The sequence below is a fragment of the Phyllobates terribilis genome, unplaced genomic scaffold (genome assembly GCF_046119375.1).
Source record: "Phyllobates terribilis strain yellow unplaced genomic scaffold, ASM4611937v1 Scaffold_5__5_contigs__length_657084704, whole genome shotgun sequence".
In the NCBI taxonomy this organism is placed as follows: domain Eukaryota; kingdom Metazoa; phylum Chordata; class Amphibia; order Anura; family Dendrobatidae; genus Phyllobates; species Phyllobates terribilis.
The window spans coordinates 256,852,874-256,877,861 of record NW_027362765.1 but is presented as its reverse complement, the minus strand read 5'-3'; the positions used below and the strand labels follow the sequence as shown (position 1 = coordinate 256,877,861).

Below are 24,988 nucleotides of genomic sequence, written 5' to 3'. Positions count from 1 at the left end.
TGTTTATACCCTTGTATATGTGTTTTTCTTAAAAATGTGTTTAGTCCCGGAGTACTAAAATTCACTAGGGGGGAATGTGGCACCCCAGGGGTCTGGTTGCCACAGTAATAGAACTATTACGTCTGAGAGCAAGTGGGAGGTTTCCTGGTCAGGAGCCCTTAAACATGCAACACCTCCTGTCCCAGACCAGATAGGGGAGGAACCTGCCCTATATAAACTGGATCTGGGGCGGGGTTAGACAGTCAGAGCCTGGAGTTAGTTCCAGACACAGGGAGGAGCTCTGTAGGAGCAGGAGCTGAAGACCAGGGGCTGGAGCTAAGCAGAGCTCGCCCTGGCAGAAGAATCTAAGAACCGGACACCGGAGTCCGAGGCTGCAAGGATCTTTAAATCCAGCAGCAGAAACCAGCCGGCAGGGGATTCCAGGTCCTCTGGCCATAGAAGCCCGGAGGCTCAATCACGAGCAAGGGACCAGCACCGCCATCGAGGAGCGGAGGCTATCAGAAGACCCCAAGTCACCAGCCATACGGGTGAGCACCACACGGTACACTCAGGGACGTGGGCTACTTCCACTCGCTTACAGAAAGGTAGCCAGGAAGAGTGCAGATAGACGGGGAGGCCTACAACTCCACCTGGTCAGGGTAACTCCTGTTTGCTCGCAGACTGACCAGGCCCCTTATGCTAACCAGTACACCCGGGAGGGTCTGCCTTATTATCACCAGTAAAGACCCTGAACTGCACTGCAAAGACTCTGAGTCGTTCCTGCTGCACCCGTGCACCATCACTCCCATCATCCACATTCCCTGCCCTGAGGCTATACTCTTCCCGTGGGGAGTTATCCCATCCTTTGCTGCGCACACCACACCAGCCTCAGCGGTCTGCCTCGCAGCGGCGGTACACCCTGTCCGCAATCCACGGGTGGCGTAGTCGGACATTAAACCACAAAAACCCTATAAAGACTGCCACTGGTTTGACCACCCTGAGCCACGGGACCGGGTCGCCGCCACGGAGACTACAACCCCCGGAGACCCGGCTCCAGGTAACCCACACTCGTGCACACACGGCCCAGGGGGCGCGTCACATGCACCACAATTTCTCTGCTGGCTTCCGTAACAGGAGCGAAATGATGCTGCTTGTCCAAGGAATGCCCATTTTATTTCAGCAGACCTGTAACGGACTACCAGTGGAGAGAAGCTAATCCGCCTGCGAACATAAATAACAGACCCACAGACAGGCCCGTTCAGTACAACACTGGCTAATCTTTAAACTAGAACTAGCACCATCTTCTCTTGGACACAGAATTATATTTCCATCTCCTCAGAGTACTGGGAGGTTGTTGGCAGCTGACATCACAAGTGCCATTCTCCTCTACTATGGTCCATACTCTGCATGGGCTTGCTATTCTCCTAAACTTGATGTTGTCTGTGAAGAATATTACTTCACACAGACCAGCTTGTTCTAAAGATCGTCAGTGGATAAACAGTTCTATCCAGGGCAGCTTCCACTACACTGATGCCCTCTTTCTGTTGGAACCAGATCACTTTTCCAGCCTCTTTTTCCTGCTGGATTGTCTGGTTTTGTGGACCCAGGATATGTGTCTCTCAGTGAGCATTGCACTAACTCTCGTTCCACCATTTGTTAAACCAACAGCTCCTGTCCTGTCTTCCTTTGGCTGAACTTTCAGGCAGGGTGTGGAGGGGTCAGGTTCAAATCTCTCGAGACTGTAGGTCCAGCAGCTGGTGTTCTACAAAGTCTTCAGTTCAAAACCATCTTTCGCCTCCAAGGTCTTTGACAATGTTTTTGCTTTGGTGTCCAAGCATCTTGTGTCTTAAACTGCCAATTACGCCAAGATGTAAAGGTTCAAATATGGAGCAGGATGCAATTCCAAGCATGTCTTACTGGCCCAAGAGCAAGCAGGATCACCTAGAAGACATTTGCTGACACAAAATCTTAAAAACATTTTGAATTTTATTTACAGGTCTTTCAAAAGAACTTGAACATGAGAAATAACAACATTTAACATACCTTCCTCCATCAAATAATGAAATCCAGAACACCAAAGCCTGCACCCGGCCTCTCTGATTGTCACAGCCTTACACCAGTCTCAGTGAGGCTCAGTTTTCTCATATATGGTAGCAGCTGTCTCTGTACTCTCTGTCAGACTTAGGCCCACAAACCTATGGTTCTATCAAGGCATCCCCAACAGCCAACCAATAACTTCTCTCGGCCTTGTTACTGTCTCCTACCCGACTGAGGCCTGGCTTCAAATAGAAGATGTTCATTTTCTGCCAACCGCTGGTTCTATGCAGCGGTCACAGAGACTAATATTGTTTTCAGGACCGTTGTTTCAAATTCATACTGGTTCACATCTCAGGCATTTCTCCATCTCTCCTATCTGAAGATACAGTGAAGAACTTTCACTCTCCCTAACTCTTCAGCCGACTTGGCAATGTCAGCTCTCACTGTCTCTGTGATACACACTGTTCATCACTTGTCTAGCTCATCCCTTGTCTAGCTCAGACTATTGACTCGTCGCAGACTCTCACTACGTCTTTCACATTACCTCTTCTTTTACCAACATGGGTGCAATATAACATTTTCGAGGCATGAATCAGGCCCAGAGTAGATGAAATATCATAGAATCATAGAATGTTAGAGTTGGAGGGGACCTCCTGGGTCATCTGGTCCAACCCCCTGCTCAATGCAGGATTCACTAAACCATCTCAGACAGATGTCTGTCCAGCTTGTTTGAATTGTAGAAGAAAACCTGGCACTCAAAGATATTGCAATTTCTAGATCAGTTTAATGATGATAAGTATGTACAGAGAAACAAACGTTTCAGTCCAAAAGGACCTTCATCAGTGTACCTGCAGATATAGGCTGTATGGAGATAAATATAATAAATATCTCAGTGAAGAATGCCTCTGAACCAGCGGTGGACACCCCGTTCCTTATGCAGACATCTCTTTATTTCTAAACTCCCTCCTGACGGACTGTTTGACTACTTCACTGAGATTTATCTCCATACAGCCTATATCTACAGGTACACTGATGAAGGTCCTTTTGGACTGAAATGTTTGTTTCTCTGTACATACTTATCATCATTAAATTGATCAAGAAATTGCAATATCTTTGAGTGCCAAGTTTTATTCTACATATTATGTGGTTTGGGACCCTACTTGTGCACCAACCCCCACAGGAAGTGCAGTAATTTTCTACTTGATTCAGCCTCTGCTTGAAGACTTCCATTGAAGGAGAACTCACCACCTCTCTGTTCCATTCGTTAATCACCCTCACTGCCAAAAAGTTTTTTCTAATATCTAATCTGTATCTTCTCCAATTCAGTTTCATCCCGTTGCTTCTAGTCTCTTTTGCAAGCTAAACATTCCCAAATCCTCTAACCGTTCCTCATAGGATATTGTTTGCAGACCGGTCACCATTTTGGTCGTTCGTCTCTGAATTTTCTCCAGTTTCTTCATGTCTTTATTAAGATGTGGTGCTCAGAACTGGACACAATATTCCAGATGTCTGACCAAAGAGGAGTAGAGGGGGATAATTACTTCACGTGATCTAGACTGTATGCTTCTGTTAATGCAACCCACATTTGTGTTTGCCTTTTTTGCCGCTGCATCACACTGTTGACTCATGTTCAGTCTATGATCTATTAGCATACCTATGTCTTTTTCACATGTGCTGTTGCTTAGCCCTATTCCTCCCATTATGTATATGCTTTTTTCATTTTCTTGCCCAGATGTAGGATTTTGCATTTCTACTTGTTAAAAACCATTCTGTTAGTTGCTGTCCATGGTTCCAGTTTGTTTAGATCTTTTTAATCCTCTCTCTCTCTTTTCCAGTATTAGCTATCCCTCCTAGCTTTGTGTCATCAGCAAAGCTAATTAGTTTACCCTCAATTCCTTAATCTAAATCATTAATAAAGATGTTGAACAACATAGGGCCCAGGACAGAGGCTTGTGGTACCCCACTTGAGACATTTTTCCAACTGGATGTGCAACCATTTATGATGACTGTTTGGGTCTGATCACTAAGCCCGTTATGAATCCACCTAACAGTTGCCTTGTCCATTCCATGGTTGGTAATTTTTTCAAAAAACTATGAATAGTGGATTTTGAGTTGGCCCCCATCTTACAGCACATCATGGCATCAACAACTGGGAAGATTTCAAATTTTCCACCCTCTTACAATCTCAAAAAGGTTTCACTGTACAATGACTTTTTAAAAAAATGAATTATCAAAGACTGACAAAGTGATGTATGGACCTAATGGCAGATGGGTGGTTAAATGTGTAGCACAATGTCCAGTAAATGCAATGGATCTTTGTCAGCTTTGTTTACCATTAAATCTTCTTACTTGTTGTGACTTAAGCATAAGTTCAAAATGTCCTGGATCCAGCAGGAAAATCTTAGATTATGTGCACTTGCCACTGTCCTGGACCTACTGCTACATATCCTATTGTTTGGTAGCGTAATTGCAGTCCGATGGGCCCCAATGTAAAATTAGACCTGCATGTTGGTCACATGTGGGCCCTTGTAGCGATCTAGATCCTATAAAGAGATACGTTTTTGCCACCAGTGTAATAATGTCCCCCATCCTGGACCCTTCCTGCAATAATGTCTCCTGGCACTCCTGGTAACACTCTGAGCATATAACTGCAGTGTAGCCTCATCCCTGCATAGTGGTGGCATGGAGAATTGCTGGGCAGGAAGAACCAGTGAAGAAGCAGCGGCACTTCTACTCCTCAATACTAAATCTTTATAGTCTAGTAAGCTCGTAAATATTTTACATTACTTATACTGATCATCATTTACAGTCGTTTAGTTTCTTAATAAACTCCCTCCGCAGCTTAGCTCTTATAATGCAGTGGGGAAGCTAGTTTTCACTACATCAAATAAAAAAGTGTCTGAGAACATCATATTCCAGAAGGAGAGTCATCAAAACCAACACTGAACGAGCAAGGCATTTTCTGAGAAATTACAGTTCTAAAGCCTTGTGACTAAAGTCTGGGCTACAATACAGGTTGCAAGTCAGGATTGCTACAAAATGAGTAATGCAATGAAATTGACAAAGTTATTCAATGTGGAAATTATAAGGAAAATGTCAAATGATTCACCTGTTCACTTGCTTTGTGAAAAAAGGAAATACATGGTACATCATTGCTTTCGAGTCATAGTGATGCCAAAATGACCAATGCTTGTCAGTGGACTGCCCAAAAAAATTATATACAAAAATACATCAGGTTTTATTACTGTTGTCAATTTGTTACTATCGATAGTAACAGGTAAAAGAAAAGCAAAGTAAATGATAGGGTTAGTTTCACTATTCCAATCCCATTTCACTTTGTAGATTGCCCATAGGTCCAGCTGATTATTGTGGTTCAGATATAAAAACCACATATGTAGCATCTATATTTTTCTTGTCACCGAAGGAGAAATGTAGTATTACATGTTGGCAATTAAAATGAATGGCCAACCATGTATTATATGGAGCTGTCATCTGAGTAACAGAGGAACTCAAGCAAAGGACCCCTGGCAAAAAATGCCCCAATACGGTGTATAGAAAAATAATGTTTTGAGAAGACATGAATTTTATGAGTAGAAAAATAATAAGACAAGCTTATTGAGTGTTGCAAAATGAAATAAAGTTTTCAAACTTTGCCATCTAAAAGAAAACTTTTGTTACATAGCCTCAGTCCAAAGAATGATTGTTGCTGTGATTCAGCAATTATGTTAATAAACTCGGTAATAATAGCAATTTGACAAGCAAGAGTTGTTACCCTAAATCTCATAGTTCTAAATGATTCCTTCTACTTAGCGGTGACCCAGATTCATAATTATCACTCATTAAAAACCTATATACCACATAACGACTTCATAATTTTCAAAAATAATTAAACTCACACCAACCAGCATTTCTTTCTATTGAAAATATATTGTTTTATGATTTGTAAGCCGTAATAATACAGAACGATTACATTGCTTTTATCCCGGTAACAAGAAGTCGTAGTGTATGTACTAAAATAAATGCAGCTTTCATCTACAAATAAGAAAGTGGACCCCACACCATCAGAGAAAGGGGTTATTTGAAGTGTGTGCAGGGTTGGGGTTAGGCAGTATTGGTTGGGGTGAAGCAGCAGGCAGTTGATTCAATGGTACTACTGGAGCGTATGGGAAATTCAGTGAAGGGTAAATGCTGGGGAAAGCTTGAAACTGCATGGGAACTGGTATGGTGGATGGCACCGGAGAAATGGTCCTTAAATTGTTAATTCCAGTATCCATTGAGTTAGTTGGTAAAAGACTGATATTCTGAATTTGCATTTGCGGTCCTGTAGTTGGCATAGGAGAAGAAGCTCGGATTTGGTTGAGAGAAGGTTTTTGGTCTCCAAACTGAAAAGGGTTGGTGGGTGATGGTTCTTTCAAACCTACAGGAAAATTTCAAAATAAATCTGTTAGCGCAAAAGTAGTATTCTAATATGGTCTTCTGCAAGAAAATAAAACTGTGGTAGCAATTTTAGGTTCTGGATTTCCCAAATACATCCCTCTCTGTAATCTCTAATGATGGACGTTCAGCCTAATCCACATGGCTATAACTTTGAGCTACACTTTCTGTCTGTGCACATCAATATATAATTGGATCATACACAGAAATACAGTAAGGCATTTTGCCCTTTTTATTTGACCTACATCTGAGCATGTAAGCTCATAAGACTAAGTGCTGGGACTACACATTTTACTAAGAAAGTAAATGGCAATGCACAGTTCATCTGCAGATCAGCCGTGATGGCTTTTGATAACAAACTGTCAGAAAAACATGGAAGAAATTGTTAAACAGAATACTTGGAAATGTTGCTAAATATTTAATGTAGGGGATTTCCCATTGATATACTGTATGATATATAACCATTGTAGTGAGAGTAGCCTTTGTATAATTTGTATACAGCATATATTATTTTTGTAATACACATTTCTCAACATTGAAACTGCGACAAAAAGGAAAAGTTGTGAAATTATGGAAATCACAAAATCGATAGACACGTTACTAATATGCAAATGATGAAAAAATGGAAACAAAATTTTCTGAACCTCTCAATTTATTCAGTATTCAATAGGAGCGGCACGTGCAGAAACACACGCACTTACAAACCTTGGCACCTTGGCATGCTATCAATGAGGTTATTGATGATGTTTGAGTAATGTTGTGTTATCCTTAATGCACTTGGGCACAGAAATCATCAAGATCCACTGCTGAAGTTCTCTTTGCATTTGCTGACCAATGACATCCCAGATGTCCTTGATGGGACTCGCTACAAGCCATGGTAGCGTGTTTAGGCCATGCAGGCTGATCATGATAGCATGAGCAACATGTGACCTCACATTCTTGTGTTGAAAATAGAATCTAGGGCACTTTGGAGAAATGGCCAAACCACTGGTTCCACGATTGATCCGTCCTGCACTGCAAATGAAATTGGACATCTCATATGAAGCCTTAGGTGTCAATCAGTGTCTACACGAACCATCAGAAAGCGTTTGCATGACATTGGGCTATGAGGTAAGCATCCAGCTACAGGTACTCCATTGTCCTCATGCCACCACTTTCAAAGGCTATCATGGTGAAGAGAAAGATGACAATGGAGAATGGAATCAACGTCTATCCTCTTCAGTGATGAGTACTGCTCATTTGCAATGATAAATGAAGATTGGTCTGGAGACCACATGGGCAACGCCATGAAGAAGCCTACACGAGAGAATGTCTCACAGGATCTACTCCCAGGATTATTGTGTGGGGTTGCATAATGTACAGTACCCCTACCATTCTAGTCTTCATTCCAGATACACTAACAGCTCGTGTTACATTGATCTAGTTATGTAACCAGTGGTACAACCATTTCTCCAAAGTGTCCCAAAGCCATTTTTTAACATGAAAATGCCAGCCATATGTTGCTCGTGCTACTGTGAGCAGCCTAAACGTGGCCTAAACATGCTACCATGGCCTGCAGTGTCTCTGGACTTGTCTCCCATTCAGCACATCTGGGGCATCAATTGCAAAGAGAGCTGCTAGCAGCAGATCTTGTTGATTTGCATGCCCAAGTAGCAGAACATTCCTGAGACAACCGTTAATAACCTCGTTGATAGCAGCCAAGGTGCATAAGAGCAAGGATTTCTGTGCATGGCACTCATACTTAATACTGAATAAATCGAGATGTTTTGAAAATTTTGTTTCCAGTTTTTCACCATATGTATCTCATTAAACATGTCTATCGATCCTGTGATTTTCACAATTCCATGACTTTTCCTTCTTGGTGTTACAATCTACTTGTTGAGGTGTATAGAATTGGTATTAAGAAGAATATTTTTCTTTCCTTCTAAACCCTAATATTTAGACATCGAGCATTGTACCTACTCACCGGAAAAGAAGGGGTTTTTGTTTTTGACAGTATCACCATAAGATACAAGGCTATCGAGGTTTACTAGTGAACGGGCAGCAGGTTCCAAAAACAATTCTGGAGTATTACTGCGAGGATTGACATTGGTATCTAGGACAGGTTCTTCAGCCTCCAGATCAGTACTGTCTACAGATGGCTTTGAAGTAGGCACAACATCTCCAAAGAGGTCCATGTCTGTAATACAAAAATATAGTAATTTATAGAATATAGTTTACATACTGTTGCACTATAGCCCTTTGACACTGTTACAACTTAAAGCATAATGTGACATAATATATACAGTGTACAGCTGGAACCGAACATCTTACCAAAAGAGTTTTCTGCTTTTAGAACAGCTGGTGGTTTGACATCTTTGCCTGCAGTTGAAGGAGGTGCTGAAAATATATCATAGATGGCATCCTCTGGACCTAAATAAATGAATATAACAAAATAATTAAAATAAGCTCAAAAGCTTTGTAAGAATGTATAAGGCACTCACAGTTTGGTATATTGTTCTAATAATATGTAATTAAAAGTTAAAGGATGACTATGCTTTTTTGAGCATCGTGGTCACTTTATTTCAGATATCAATGGGGGTCACAACAGTTGTGACATGTATAAGAAGAATCTGATGATGCCTATGTAAGTTAACTTGCTTTAAGGAACATGGCATATTTTAATATTTAGTAAAATTACGATGCTGAGGTGATTTAAAAAAGGGTCCTGTCATCCCTCCTGACATGCCTGTTTAAGCAAACACTTGCATCTAACGTGCAATAAAAATCCGGGAGCACCTCTTCTCAAAACTCGACTTTCCTCTGTTATTCCCTCTGAATTATTCATATATTAACTTTTGGATATTATCGTTCCCCTTGTCAAAACAGAGAGGGCATAATTGGTTAACCGTGGTATAAATCTGAACAGGGGATGCCATGTGTTCAGACCCTGAAGACCAGCTTTCAACCATGCACTGGAGAATGTCAGTGTCTCCTCCAAAGCATCCAAAGCTGTCTGATTTAGAACTACCATTGGGGGTCAACATCCAATGTCCTGATGCTGGCCTACTAGTATTGGAGCATTGTGGGCAGCAGAATCTAGAATTGAAGAAGATCCAAGAGTAGTAATTAATTTTAAAGCTGTAGTCTGGCTTGAATAACTTTAAGGGTCTGTTATTTGATAGTAGGGTTAAAAGGATTCCAAAGATGTCAGATACGGGCTACTTCATTCTACCCTTGGCTGTTATGACAACCCATCAGCACCCTCGAATGCTAATGAGGAAACTCTGGATAATATTATCCAGATCATCTAAATTGTGGGAGAAGTTACAGGTGGGCACTATTTGTGAAACACAATCGGCACATCCCATGTATGGTATGGGCACAGCTTTTTAGCACCCAACATGTGATGAACATGTGAGGAAAAGATTATGGGGGCTAGTTTAGAATCTTAATAAAATTTAGCCACTTCAGTATTTGGTCAATATTTGGTCAATATTTTTAGCATGTTTCAAAACAGAGAAAAATCTAATGAAAACTTTTACAACGTAGCAGTTACCAACTGGGTTGCACTATAGCGAATAGGTTGGCTGGGTCACATTATATCGAATAGTAACACAAAACAATACAGTTAGAAGCACCAAAGTGCACTATTAATGCAGTGCGGCAATGTTTGCAACATTTTTCCATTTTTTATCTTGGTTTAAAAAACAAATGAATGAAAATTTCCAGTAATACTGAGGTGTAAATGAGGTCAAACACTGCGGCTCTCTGTTCTTTTCAGCTGCACAACCCTCCCTACCCCCCTTCCTCAATTTCTGATCATAATAAAAGAGAAACCAGCTAAAATTTGCATTTGGGAGCCAAGAGTGTAATAATTAATGGCCCTAGTAGGATACACTTAACTAACTTAGAATTTTAATTGAGATTGTCATTGGAACCTCTAACCTATCCTTTTTATGTACTTCATTATCAGCTATCTTTGACAATTGTCAATTTTTTAGTTATGTGTTTCATGTTTAGATCAAGTGTTCCTTTAGAGATATTGTAACTGGTTACTTTGAACTAAAACTAAAGTCTGATTGAATTCAAATTATTTGCTAAAAATATAAAATGATTTCACCTCTATGTACTAAACAGTTTCCAGCATCAATGTCATTTAAAAGCATACATTTATAAAAGGCGTATGGAAAATATAATAAAAGTTGTCAATGAAACTCTGCTAAGAAACATATAAAGTGAAAGATAGGGAACGCACAGTCCTCATACTCACTGTTTTTGCTAGCTCCCCAAGGATCAGATGGGGGGCTCTTTAGAATTTGTGGCTCTTGCCAACCTGTCGGTTCATCAGAGCCAAAAATTATACTTTGACTTGTGTTATCTTCTTTTAACTGAGGATTTTGAGAAACAGTATCCCAGGGTAATGGAGAGGTGACTACACTCGAATTCTGATCTGAAATAAGAATACAAATAAAGGCATAAACTATCGCTGCAAAGCTTCTCTGATCATGCATGTAGGGTGGGATGAGAACTTCACTCTAAGGCTACTGTCACACTATCAGCATTTGGACAGTATTTCACATCAGTATATGTAAGCCAAAACCAGGAGTGGGTCAAAAATGCCAAGTTGGTGCACGTGTTTCTATTATACTTTTTCTCTGATTGTTCCTCACCTGGTTTTGGCTTACAAATACTGATGTAAAATACTCACCAAATACTGAGAGTGTGGCCATAAATTGTAGAACTTCTTGAAGCTATTGTGTTATGTCAACAGAAGTCTTTTTTAACATCTTTACCCAAACTAGCTTGTCTTGTAGATCCATGGGGGTCTGTGTACTGAGGCAAACACCAGTTGTTCAAAAATCTGCTCTGTAGCGCTCTGCCCAGCAAACAGGAACTTTGAGCTCTGAGCTCTTGTATGAGTGTATGCATAGACCTCTGTATGGGCCGAGCAGAGCTCTACAAGGTAGATTATTGCGTGATAGGGGAGCCTAAGGACCTAGACTCTCACTGATTGGCAGGACAAGAAAGAAGTGGCACTGAGAGCATAGGGCGGGGACACAAGTAAGCAAAAACTTCAAGAGGAGGCAGGGAACCAGAGGCACGGTAAAAGGGGCTTTGTGAGTGGAGGATGTAGGGGTGAAAAACAAATGGTAGAGACTCTGGGTGGAAAGTTAGAGGTACAACTTCTAAGTGTCTCTAAGGATAGGGCAGAGTAGGTGGCATGTCGTCTTGTGGAGCAAAGTAGCTTAGAGAAGGGGCAGAGAGGTACCAATATAAATAAATCATAGAACTTAAGCTACTGCCTGACCGACACCAACTTCAGGATCTCCATCCTCCTTCGTACAAGAGACAGTACAAGACTCCCTGCGTCAAGAGTCTGACTGGAGCTCTGTTGTTCATTGGCTATTGCTGCTTGGTCTTCTGGCAGAGCTTTTACTGCTGTGGTCTGCCTTAGGTCTTTACCCCCTACTGACACACAACATATTTTAGGCGGAAAGGACAAGATTCAGTGGACATTAAAATTGTTATAGTGACAGTTCATAGATAGTGTTGGTTGGGTGAATAAGGGTGTCTGTTTTGTGGGGTGCACTTATATAGTGCTGGGTAGCCCACCGGATCTAATAATATGGGCGTCATCAATTTAGATGTAAGCTAGACCCTGTGCTTCACACGTACCTGTGTGACTGGCACCCTATGCAAGCCCCATCTGTGTGCATGAATTGGTAGGTTTGTGAGTGGTTGCTCCATCAGCATTTTGCACCTGTGCTGCACCCTTCTTTATCATGGTGGTCTCCTTCATGTGCATTGGTAATCTGACCTGGAGTTAGTAAGGCTGTTTGTTTCTGTGGTGACACATATTGAACTTAACTTAGGCAATGGAAAACGGGCCTGGAGACAATAAGTTGGGCATTTTCAGGTTTTATGAAAATTGAAACGTCTAGTTAAGTGCTCAGCACCAAGTCCCTACTCATTAATACTAACTACTCTATAATCTGGGAAAACGTAAAATACCCAGAATTAGCTAAACTAACAGGATTTGAACTGTGGGAAAATAAGGGCATCAACAAAATTTCACAGCTATATGCAGAAGGACATTTTAAATCTTTTGAAATTCTTAAACAGGAATTTGACCTCCCGAACAATAGGTTCTTTCAATACTTGCAATTGAGGCATGCATGTATGGTGGAAACCAGTTCCTGTCCACTGACACTAACGGCAAATGCCTCATTTGTAGATGTGGCAGTTACTTGAGGTGATATGAAAGGAGCTATATCACGGCACTACAAATGTCTCCTTGAAGCTAGGCTCAGAAAGGAGCTCTGCCCCTGTGGCACCCCTGCTGGTTCAGTCGCCACAGAGGTACTGCATCTCACCCAGATTCACTCTCAGGTAAGGAAGGAGTACTGTCCAGGACCCTAACACCTGCATCCAACACTACACTACTCCAGACCAGCAGGAGGGGCAAGATGCACTGCTCCTCTGCTGAGTCCTGTCCCTGGCTGGAGTGGGGGGAACCAAAGTAGGGGGAACCATATAGTGGGTGTGGGTGGAGGAAGCAGATAAGGGGAGCACTTGAGAAGGAGGATATAAAAAGGGGAAGCCATCTTGTGAGAGGTGGTTAGTCTGATGAGTTCAGTGAGAGGAAGAGAGTGTGTGGAGCAGGAGCTCAGCAGGAGCTCTGCTCAGGAGGAGGGTCTAGTGAGAGAGGCCCAGGAAAGAAAAGAGAGAAGAGGAGCAGGAAGGAAGGCTCCAGTAAAGCAGAAAGGATCCCAGGAGTACGGGCAGTGCTGGAGGCCACCCGTACGCCCGAATCTACCAGGCGGTGGAGGGATCAGGCCGCAGAGGGGACCGGCCCCTAACTAGTGAGAATTGCAACGTTCAACTAGGTAACCGGACGGTGCAGCATTTCAGGTGCTGCAGCCAAAAGCCACATCTAACTCACCGAAAAGGTGGCCATAGAGGACCCAGGGGACAGAGAAGACGTCGCCCGACAAGGTCCGCGGTCACTGGTTTGGGACACTGGGTGAGAGGTGCAGGGAGATGGCCAGAAAGAACACACAGAAGGGGGTATGTACTCCGGAGGTACCTGCGGGTTCGCTGAACCCCTCCCTGAGTAAGCACAGGACGACGTGGGAAGTTACCCTGGCCCTGGTAACTTGGAGTCTAGAAATCGTGAGTAAAACCCTGAAGCCTGCATCCCACTGTCTCTGCGAATTATTAATGCGCCATCATCCCCTGCACTACACTGCACAGCAACATCTATAACATCACCATTTCCTGCCCTGGAGCTAAGCTCTGACTGTGGAGAGCTGAACCAACTCTGCTGCACTAACATCAGCTCCAGAGGACCTGCTCCGCAGCGGCGGCTCCCTTTTGCCGCATACCACAGGTGGCGTCACAAATGTTATATATATAAAACTTTAATTCCCCTTTTCTCAATATCCCCTTTTATTGACCGCCCTGGGTCATGGACCGGGTCACCGCCACTGTGACATCTCCCCTAGCAACGACTGGCCCGGCTACCGAGTACCCCACGGCCCAGGGGGCGCGTCACCCCTAAAAGAGAAATGGCAAAATGATGTGGGCACCTTGAGAGAAGACATATGGGATGAAATAAAGTAAGAAATTACAAGGGTTTCAGTTAGCGAGACAAAGACTTTCACATTTATTTTTAATATATAGAGTATATAGGACACCTCTCATACTGTTTAAAATGGGTCTTAAAACAGACTCGCAATGCTGGAAATGTGATGTGCCTAATGCAGATCTAATTAATTTATTGTGGAACTGTCCTCGTCTTAGACTATTCTGGAGGGAGATGCTGAATCTTATTAATTCCATTGTTAAGTGTCAGATCCCAAAGTCTGCATTCTTGACTATACAGTTGAAAATCCAGTAAAGAAGAGCCACCGACTAGCTATCTCACGAATACTGTATCAAACTCAGAAAAATATAGCCACCTACTGGAGGAAACTGGAGTCCCATTCTGTCCGGGAAATTATAGCCTATATGAATAATACTATATGTCTTGAAAAGTATGTATACCAAAAAAGAGGGACTTACCAAAAACTTGAAGATATCTGGGAACCTTGGCTAGATAGCACAAATTTAGCCCCCTTGACCTAAACATGATCAAGGATACTATTTTGTGTGATTTGAAAATGCCTATAGGGGCAGATACCTACTGTGGCTATCTATTAATTGTTTATCTGAACTGGGTCCCTGAACATATGTGGTCTGTATCCTGCCTTTTTCCATATTATTTATTTGACTAATGATGGACACAATTACATACTTGGGAATGCAATGGTTTAAAGGTATTATTCTGTTGGAATGCCACTCTTGCCTTGCTCACAGCTGTTTATGTAAATGGAACTTTTTATTAAATGTTCAATGAAAAGCTATCTGATAAAAGAAATATTCACCACTGTTGAGTGTCCTGATATGGCAACAAACACGGGTCTTCTTCAAGATGCTTTTGTTATTTCTGTCCCTACAAATTTTGGGTGAATATACTGTAAGACTTAATAGAACGGTAATGCCAGAATATTTACTTCCTAGAGTTCCCACAAAAGATATCCTGTAACATAACTAATTCAAAGAAAAGCTGAATCACCTTTTCTGCTGCTGATCAGAAGAAGACAGCTGGATATCTCTTATTAAGAATTAAGCTACAATTATTTCTAAGAGATACCATCATGTAACAATGTAGAATAAGTCCCAATCTTGTTTTGTACGTAGTCACTTACTCGTTGTTCCCCAGGCTGGAAAAAAAGAGTTTATGTTCATTGATGAATCAGATCTAGCAACTTGGGAGTCCCAGATAGTTGAAGATGGAGGTTGTGGAGGCCCAAAAACATCGATAAGATCATATAGGTGTGTCTGGAAGAAAATATAATTGAGTAAATTAATTAAATGAGACTGGGAAATCAAATATTGCTTCCCAGCAACTTTAAAGCTTCTTCAATTACCGATTATGGAGATCTTTGTGCTGCAGGCAAGAACACAATGGTCTTCTTGCAATGGCTGAACAAAAACAAATATGGGGGAGAATACAGAAATTGTGATGAGGATTTTTTAGCGACGCACTTTACCAGTCAGTATTCACGTACTGGTGAGTCAGAGTGGGGGCAGGAAAAAGGATTAAGTGGGCATGAAGACAGTAAACTGATGAAAATAGGAATTTCAGTGTTTGCTATCGATAGACATGGCTATACCAACAAATTTTCTGTTGGACTTGCAACAATGAAGGTTTCTCCTTTAAGAATGATAAAGCAAAATGGAGTTTTGTTGGAAATGTATTAAAATAGGCATTAAATTGTTGAAACCAGCTACATTCACATCCAGAATTTGTGATATTCTTGCTGTTATAGTATTCTTAAAAAATAAATGTTTTTGGCAAACAGGATTTTAAAAATAATTTCCAATATTGTGATACAAAGCAACATGATTTCTAAGGTGTGTTCCACTTTTCAATTCAATTGGCTATGTTGTCTAGAATTTTTTTTGTTATACCAAATTATTATATTTTCGCTTTTGCTATTTTTTTTATCATACGCATCATATTTATAATTCTGTTGCTCTCTGTAAGCTGAAAATAATCAGACTATTGAAGGATCCTATTATGACTTTAGCTTTACTACACCTTGAGGACTATATGGCACTCCTGGAGGGTGAAGAGGTGCCCAAGTAGTGTTCCAACCCATAAGTAGCATAGTAGACAAAACTTGTCACTCAGAAGGTTGCAGTGAAAAGTAACTCGTTTAATAGGCAATTTATCTATATATATAATCGTCTTATCCCGTCTGTCTGTCTGTCTGTCTGTCTTTCTGTCTGTCTTTCTGTCTGTCTGTCTGTCTGTCCAGGAAATCCCGCGTCGCTCATTGGTCCGGCAGCGGCCAATCAGCGCCGCGGGATTTCTGAAAAAAGATGGCGGCCGTTAGCGGCTCATCTGCCGGACGGAGGTCAGCGGCGATGCAGCGGGGAGATGAGCGGCGCTAGCAGCACAACTACCCCGACCGGCGCCGCTGACCTCCATGCGGCTAACGTCGGAAGATCAGCGGCTTGGCCCGCTGATCTCCCAACAGCAAGTGTGAACGGAGGACCGGGGAGCGGCGCCACCGGTCGAGATGCTTCTGTTGTGAGTAGCCGCTCATCTCCGGGCTTCTCACAGCAGAAGGAGCCGCACAGGCAGCGCCGCTCCCCGGTACTCGCTAATACGGAGCCGCACAAGCAGCGCCGCTCCCGGGCCCACACTAATACGACGCTGATTGGTCGCGGTGGCCGACCGCGACCTATCAGCGAGATGGGCAGCAAATTTAAACGCCGCTCTGCTGATTGGTCGCAGTGGCCGGTCGCAACCAATCTGCAGAATTGGCGCCAAATTTAAACACCGCTCGGCTGATTGGTCGCGGTCGCCGGCCGCGACCAATCAGCAGTATTGGCGCCAAATTTAAACTTCGCTCTGCTGATTAGTCGCAACCACCGGCCATGACCAATCAGCGATATTGGCGCCAAATTTAAGCACCGCTTCGCTGATTGGTCATGGTGGCCGGCCACGACCAATCAGCGATATTGGCGCCATATTTAAACACCACTCTGCTCATTGGTCGCGGTTACAGGTCACGAATAACCAGCATTATTGGCGACAAATTTAAACACCGCTCCGCTGATTAGTCGCGGCCGTGACCAATCACCATTATTGGCGCCAAATTTAAATAACGCTCTGCTGATTGGTCGCGACCGCCGGCCGCAAACAATCAGCATTATTGCCGCCAAATTTAAACCCCGCTCTGCTGATTAGTCGCGACCGCCGGCCGTGACCAATCTGCGATATAGCCGCCAAATTTTAACACCGCTTTGTTAATTGGTCGCGGTTGCCGGCCTCGACCAATCAGCGATTTTGGCGCCAAATTTAAATACCGCTCTGCTGATTGCGCCCGGTCGGCCGCATACCTATTCTAGAATACCCGATGCGTTAGAATCGGGCCACCATCTAGTATGTTAATAATTATGATGGGTATTGGTTATACATATGCTATGAGAAGACCTGTATGGGTAGTGGTGTGTTGCCAAGCCACAAAAATCATCAGCCCATTCAGGACAGTATACCATTGTCCTGAAACCAACCATCAGCAAGCTGGTTTGCTTGGTGCAACATCCTTTTTAACTGTTTCACAGAATAAAAAAAAAATAATAATTGATAACTAAAGTTAGAACAAAGTTAATTTTGCAAAACTACAACTCGCAGAATACTCCATCAGGCTGCCTTTTTTAGCTTAGCTACAGATGGAAAGCCATGAGTTGAATAGAATTATTCTATCTGGATAAACCTCACGACAGATGAAATCTTGCAAATAAAGTCCTTTTGATGTTAATAATAAAAAACATATCCGTCATAAGTTTACATGAAGTTAACCAATATTCCCATAACATCCCACTTTGTACAGAAAATTGACCTGAAATAGTCACAAACTATGTTGTTATCCTTTTACAATTTTTAAGAGTCAGATTCTTTCTGTTTAATAAGGTCACCGCAGTACACGGCAGGGATTAGGTATTTGGCTGTAAATCTTTCCATTAGTCAGAAATATCATGGTCATTACTGGATTGAGAACAAATCAGACTAGTCATATGCCAGTACCTGTATATCAAGGGAGAGCGAGCAGCAGTAAAGCTCTTCTAATTCAGTATTTAACTATACGGAGCCTAATGTAACTGAATTATCTCAAAACTACGTTTTATAAATAATACTAATGGTTCTGATGGGTACTGATATCAGGGGCACTTACTCTAATGAGGACAACATATCCCAATCACATTTATTTAAAATCTTACTTAAAGGGGGTGTCTTAAGTAGAGATGAGCGTTGTTCTACTCGAACTGTTCGCCAATCTCAAATTCGAGCTGTTTTGGGCGGTGTTCGAGCCGTTCGGCGAACACGAACAATTTGAGAAAAATTCGGCTGTTCGAGGTTATGTTCGATAACTGTTCGTGCACCAAAATCATAACTGGATTTTTTCTCAGTAATGATGAAAATTAATGTTAATACGCAGTTTGAGTGTACAGCGGGGTGGGGGGAGGCGCAGGGGATGGATCTCTGCAGGAACAATGAAGATCTCCATTTTTTTTTCTCTTTCCCGCATTTGCAGTGGGGAGGTGCAATCTGTCAGCCTATCAGCAGCGCACACACGGAGCGAAGTGCTTTTTTTCACACAAGCAAGGGCATGTGTGATTGGCAGTGTATGTCACATGTCCTTGCCCTATAAGACCAAGCCATTTTCCCCGTCGCCACCATTTTCTCACTGCTGCAGCTGCGTGTTAGACAGCACCGCTGTTGCTGTGTGCGCTATACCTTGTTAATTTCAAGCCAATTTTCGCACAAATCTACAGATAGCTTGGGAGTAGGGAATAGTTGTGATTGCAGTCCTTTTAAGGACTAGGTTACAGCATTTCCTACGACTTTTATCAGGCAGGTCTGTGCTCTTAAATAGATAGATTGTGGGAGTAAAGACTAATTGTAATTGGAGTCCTTTTCAGGACTAGGTTACATCAGTTCCTATCAGTTTTTGCCAGGCAGGTCTGTGCCAGTGCTGTGCAAGTTTTTTTCACAGCATTTGGCTGAATCTAGCAAAGCTAATCCTTTTTGGCCTATTGCAGAGTGTGTTAGTCAGTGGAGTAGACTATCTGTGTTGCAAGATATACCACCTGTGTATAGAATACCAATTTTTTTACTGCACCTAGTGAAGTAAAATCTTTTGGGCATAGCATCATTCTATTAGTCCATCTATACTGACCTCCATCAGGTTGCAAATTGAATATAATTTTTTTCTACATCTAGCTCTGAAAAAATATTGGGCTTCTAGCTGTGTGTGGGACTTGTTCTATTAATCCATCTATACAGACCTCCATCAGGTTGCAAACTGAATATATTTTTTTCTGCATCTACCTCTGAAAAAATATTGGGCTTCTAGCTGTGTGTGGGACTTGTTCTATTAATCCATCTATACAGACCTCCGTCAGGTTGCAAACTGAATATATTTTTTTCTGCATCTACCTCGGAAAAAATATTGGGCTTCTAGCTGTGTGTGGGACTTGTTCTATTAATCCATCTATACAGACCTCCATCAGGTTGCAAACTGAATATATTTTTTTCTGCATCTACCTCTGAAAAAATATTGGGCTTCTAGCTGTGTGTGGGACTTGTTCTATTAATCCATCTATACAGACCTCCATCAGGTTGCAAATTGAATATATTTTTTTCTGCATCTACCTCTCAAAAAATATTGGGCTTCTAGCTGTGTGTGGGACTTGTTCTATTAATCCATCTATACAGACCTCCATCAGGTTGCAAACTGAATATATTTTTTTCTGCATCTACCTCTGAAAAAATATTGGGCTTCTAGCTGTGTGTGGGACTTGTTCTATTAATCCATCTATACAGACCTCTATCAGGTTGCAAACTGAATATATTTTTTTCTGCATCTACCTCTGAAAAAATATTGGGCTTCTAGCTGTGTGTGGGACTTGTTGTATTAGTCCATCTATACTGACCTCCATCAGGTTGCAAACTGAATATATTTTTTTCTGCATCTACCTCTGAAAAAATATTGGGCTTCTAGCTGTGTGTGGGACTTGTTGTATTAGTCCATCTATACTGACCTCCATCAGGTTGCAAACTGAATATATTTTTTTCTGCATCTACCTCTGAAAAAATATTGGGCTTCTAGCTGTGTGTGGGACTTGTTCTATTAATCCATCTATACAGACATCCATCAGGTTGCAAACTGAATATATTTTTTTCTGCATCTAGCTCTGAAAAAATATTGGGCTTCTAGCTGTGTGTGGGACTTGTTCTATTAATCCATCTATACAGACCTCCATCAGGTTGCAAATTGAATATAATTTTTTTCTGCATCTAACCCAGCCAATAGTTTTGGCCTAATACCACAGTTTGGCCACTCAGCTCTGCTCGGTTCCCATCCATTGTTTTTTTGTGCAAACAACTCCAGAGTTGTGAATTAGTTAACCACCAAAATGAGTGGAAAAAGGCCTGCTGCTGGTGGAAAGGGGAATAGGCGTGTTGGGAAGGGGAAAAAAGGTTGTGTCCGTGGGGTAGGTGTTAAAGCAACAGTAACATCTGCAGAAGAAAGACCATCTTCCAGCCAAACTAAAATGTCTACTTCTTTTAGCGGACAATGTGATAAGATCCCTTTCTTACGGCCACGCTAATCGCTACAAATTCCAGATGAGGCACAAAAACAGCAGGTGCTTCAACGGATATCAAGTGCTCCTTTAAGTGGGCTCTCCTCCACATCAACTTCAACATCACAAATACTCCAGTCCTCAAAGGTGTCACCCCAATCGCACTTGCTTCCTCACAGCTCCCAAATCTCCAGCTGCCCGTCTGAGTATGAGGTAGAACAGATGGTTGAGTCTGCAGAGCTGTTTACTCATACTATAGCCTGGGAATCAGAGGTCGACTCCAGCGCTTCTGTGAATCCAGACGAGGAAATGATCTGCACTGATGCCCAGAATCTTTATGAGTCGGATCCAGGACCAGACGCAGAAGGTTCTGACCATAATGTAGACCCTCATTCCCAAACTGTAACTCCTGTTGGTGGAGACAATGAGGAAGACTCAAATACCTGATTGGAGCGACAACTTTAGTTTTTTGTCAGGGCAGGAACAGGTTGGCTCTGAGGACGACGGGTGTGATAACGCACAGGGTGATGATGATGAGGTTGGAGATCCCACTTACTGTCAACCCACAGTCAGCCAAGAGATGAGGTCAGCAGAGGAGGTGGAGGAAGATGCTAGTGACGACGAGGTCAGGTTGCGCCTTCCTGGACAGAGACGTAGTACTGGAAGCACGTCAACAACTGCATCCTCAAACACAACTCTGCCTCTCACCACAAGTCGTGGTGGCTCTTCAGGTCGCATGGGTGCTAAGCCTTGCATAGCCTGGGCATTTTTTCAGATCGATAAAGATGACCCAACTCGTGTTATCTGTAACATTTGTCAGCAAAAGCTAAGTAGAGGCCAAAAAATACATAGTTTGAGTACTTCATGCATGAACCGGCACATGGACATGAAGCATAAGTTGCAGTGGGAAGCTCAGTGTGCTACAATGCGGCCTAGCCGGCCGGGCCAACCACCGTCTGCCATATCTTGTACATCCGCGGCCTCTTCATCCTCTGTGACTGGGGGGACAGCAGTCACACCTGTTTTGGGGCGCAGACCTGCCACCTCTTTACCCGCAACAGCCAGCGTGATTGGCAGGTCATCATTTTCTTTGGAGGTGGTAACACCAGCTGGTGTTGAGCGCTGTCCGACATCGATAGCACCACCTTTGGATCAAGGCAACCTAACATGTCCGCCTGCATCTTCCTCACAGACCGGCAGTTTGCCGGGGACACCCTTATCAACCCCGTCTAAGCACAATAGCCAGCCCTCGGTCCCTCAGATGTGGACAAGTAAAAGACCATTTCCTCCTAGCCATGAGAAAGCTAAGAGGTTGAATTTCACCATCTGCAAGCTCTTGGCTACAGAAATGCTGCCTTTCCGCCTGGTGGACACAGAGGATTTTCGAGACCTTATGTCCGTCGCAGTGCCCCAGTACCAGATGCCCAGTCGGCACTACTTCTCAAAGAAAGGTGTGCCTGCGCTCCACCAGCATGTCGCACACAACATCACCGCTTCTTTGAGAAACTCTGTGTGTGACAGGGTGCATTTCACCACAGACACTTGGACGAGTAGGCATGGACAGGGGCGTTACATGTCGCTGACTGGGCACTGGGTAACTATGGTGACAGCAGGACAAGGGGCTGCTGTCCAAGTCTTGCCGTCCCCACGAGTTGTGCGTCAATCCTCTTTATCTCAAAGTTCCTCCACTGCTTCTGCCTCCTCAACCTCCTCTCGGTCTTCCACCTGCACCCAAAGCCTGTCTGGTCATGCCACAAGCTTTCTAACTGCGCAGAAGGGATCCTGCACACCTCCTTACTATGCTGGCAGTAGGGCTCAACGTCATCAGGCGGTTTTTACATTGAAATGTCTGGGAAATGTGAGTCACACAGCTGAGGAGTTGTGGTCAGCTCTGGAAAACCAATTTCATGAATGGTTGTCTCCACTGGACCTGAAACCAGGGAAGGCCGTGTGCGACAATGCTGCAAACCTGGGTGCGGCCCTTCGCCGGGGCAATGTCACACACGTGCCTTGTATGGCTCACGTGTTGAACCTGGTTGTCCAGCAATTTTTAGCCCACTATCCCAGACTAGATGGCCTTCTGCAGAGGGCACGGTCGCTGTGTGCTCATTTCCGCCGTTCGCATCCCGCAGCTCAGCGACTTACATCTCTACAGAAGTCGTTGGGCCTGCCACTTCACCGGCTAAAATGCGATGTGCCTACCCGGTGGAATTCAACTCTGCACATGTTGCAGCGACTGTGGCAGCACCGACAAGCCCTGGTGCAATACGTTCTGACGTATAGCCTGGGTCAACGAGATTCAGAGGTGGGGCAAATCACGCTGGAGGAGTGGTCTCAGATCAGGGACCTATGCACCCTTCTGCACAGTTTTGAAATGGCGACGAAGATGTTTAGTGCTGACGATGCCATTATCAGCATGACTATTCCGGTGATTTACATGCTGGAGCACATGTTAAACAGAATTCGGAGTCAGGTGGTGGCACAAGAGGAGGTGGAGGAAGTAGAGGAGGAGGAGTTGTATGCGGAAGGGCTAACATCTGCAAGGTCCAGACGGTCAGCAGCACCAAGGCGGCAGGCATGTGAGGGTGGGGGAGATGGTTTTACCAGGGCGCATGGTAGCAGCCAAACTAGTGAGGAAGGTGCAGGAGCCCAGGAAGAAGTGGAGGACGAACTGATGGAAGACTCATCAGATGAGGGAGACCTTGATCACATTTCTGTTGTGCGAGGTTGGGGGGAGAGGACAGAGGAAGGAAGCATGATTGTTACCTCGCCACCAACACAACAGGGACTTGGTGCTCCTGGATGCGCAACACACATGAGTGCCTTCTTGCTGCACTACCTGCAACATGACCCTCGAATTGTGAGAATTAGAAATAATCCTGACTACTGGGTTGCCACACTGTTAGATCCCCGGTACAAAAGTAAATTTGCAGAAATTATTCCTGCCATAGAAAGGGATGCACGCATGCAGGAGTATCAGCAGAGACTGTTGCAGAATCTTACATGTGCTTTTCCACAAAATACCAGTGGTGCACGTAGTGAATCTCACAGTTCCAACTTGCCAACCGTGGGACCGTCAAGTGTTCAGCACTCAAACCGTAACAGAACCACAGTATCTGCTGGTAACATCAATTTTGCGGAATCATTTCACCACTTTTTTAGCCCATCCTTTGCAAGGCCACAGGAGACAAGAAGTCTGACACATAGTCAACGCCTAGAGACGATGGTACAGGAGTATCTCCAAGTAAACATTGAAGCCACGACTGTGTCACTGGACCCTTGCTCTTTTTGGGCTTCCAATCTGGATAAATGGCCGGAGCTAGCCACTTACGCCTTGGAGATCTTGTCATGCCCCGCAGCCAGCGTTCTGTCTGAACGTGTGTTCAGCGCTGCTGGTGGTGTGCTGACAGATAAGCGCACGCGGCTCTCCACTGATAATGTAGACAGACTCACGTTCATAAAGATGAACAAATCATGGATCCGAAACGACTTTTCTACCCCTGTGTCATCCTGGGGAGAGTAAAAGCTTGATGATTGGTTAAAATCACCCTACCAACCGTTTTAAGCTTTCAAATTACTAATCATGTTTATCTGTATCTTGGCTGGAAAATAATTTGGGCTTTGTAGCAGTGTGCAGCACTGATTCTATTAGGCCATCTATAATAAGCTCCACCAGATTTAAAATTACTAATCATGTTTATCTGTATCTTGACTGGAAAATAATTTGGGCTTTGTAGCAGTGTGCAGCACTGATCCTATTAGGCCATCTATACTAAAGCTTCACCAGATTTAAAATTAATAATAATTTTTAGCTGCATCTAGCCCGGAAAATAATTTTGGGGCTCCGAGATGCGCAAGACACATAAGTGCCTTCTTGCTGCACTACCTGCAGCATGACCCTCATATTGTCAGAATTCGAAGTAATCATGACTACTGGGTTGCCACACTCTTAGATCCCCCAAACTTTTCGATCAACCTTTTCATTTTAATAAAGACCAAAAAAATGGTCATTTTTGAAATTATAAGCATTAGCAGGTTGTTAGAAACTGAAATCAAACAGTTTTCAACTCAAAACTTTATTCTAGGTGATGTTACATTTTCACATAGGACCCCTTGTTCGAAAGGAGCTTCTGAACTCTCTCGTCCATTGAATTTGTCAGGTTTTGGATGGTTTCTGCTTCAATTGTTTTGCATGAGGACAGAATACCCTCCCAGAGCTGTTGCTTAGATGTGAACTGCCTCCCGCCATCATAGACACTCCTTTTAATGATGCTCCAAAGGTTCAGAATGGGGTAGAGGTCAGGGGAGCATGGGGGTCACACCATAAGTTTGTCCCCTTTTATGCCCATAT

At 43.3% G+C, this 24,988-nt stretch overlaps 1 protein-coding gene across 2 annotated transcripts in view; it reads right to left on the bottom strand.

Annotated features, from left to right (window-relative positions):
* Positions 1 to 5,977: 5,977 nt before the first annotated feature.
* The window catches only part of EPN3 (epsin 3), a 131,972-nt gene continuing 112,961 nt past the window's right edge, over positions 5,978 to 24,988 (bottom strand). For both annotated transcript variants that reach the window (XM_073684086.1, XM_073684085.1), the window contains exons 6-10: positions 15,183 to 15,315; positions 10,703 to 10,882; positions 8,764 to 8,862; positions 8,417 to 8,629; positions 5,978 to 6,433 (exon numbers count right to left, since the gene is read on the bottom strand). In XM_073684086.1, the coding sequence (XP_073540187.1) occupies positions 6,078 to 6,433; positions 8,417 to 8,629; positions 8,764 to 8,862; positions 10,703 to 10,882; positions 15,183 to 15,315 (981 nt within the window). In that variant the 3' untranslated portion in view covers positions 5,978 to 6,077. The remainder of the gene's footprint in view (positions 6,434 to 8,416; positions 8,630 to 8,763; positions 8,863 to 10,702; positions 10,883 to 15,182; positions 15,316 to 24,988) is intronic.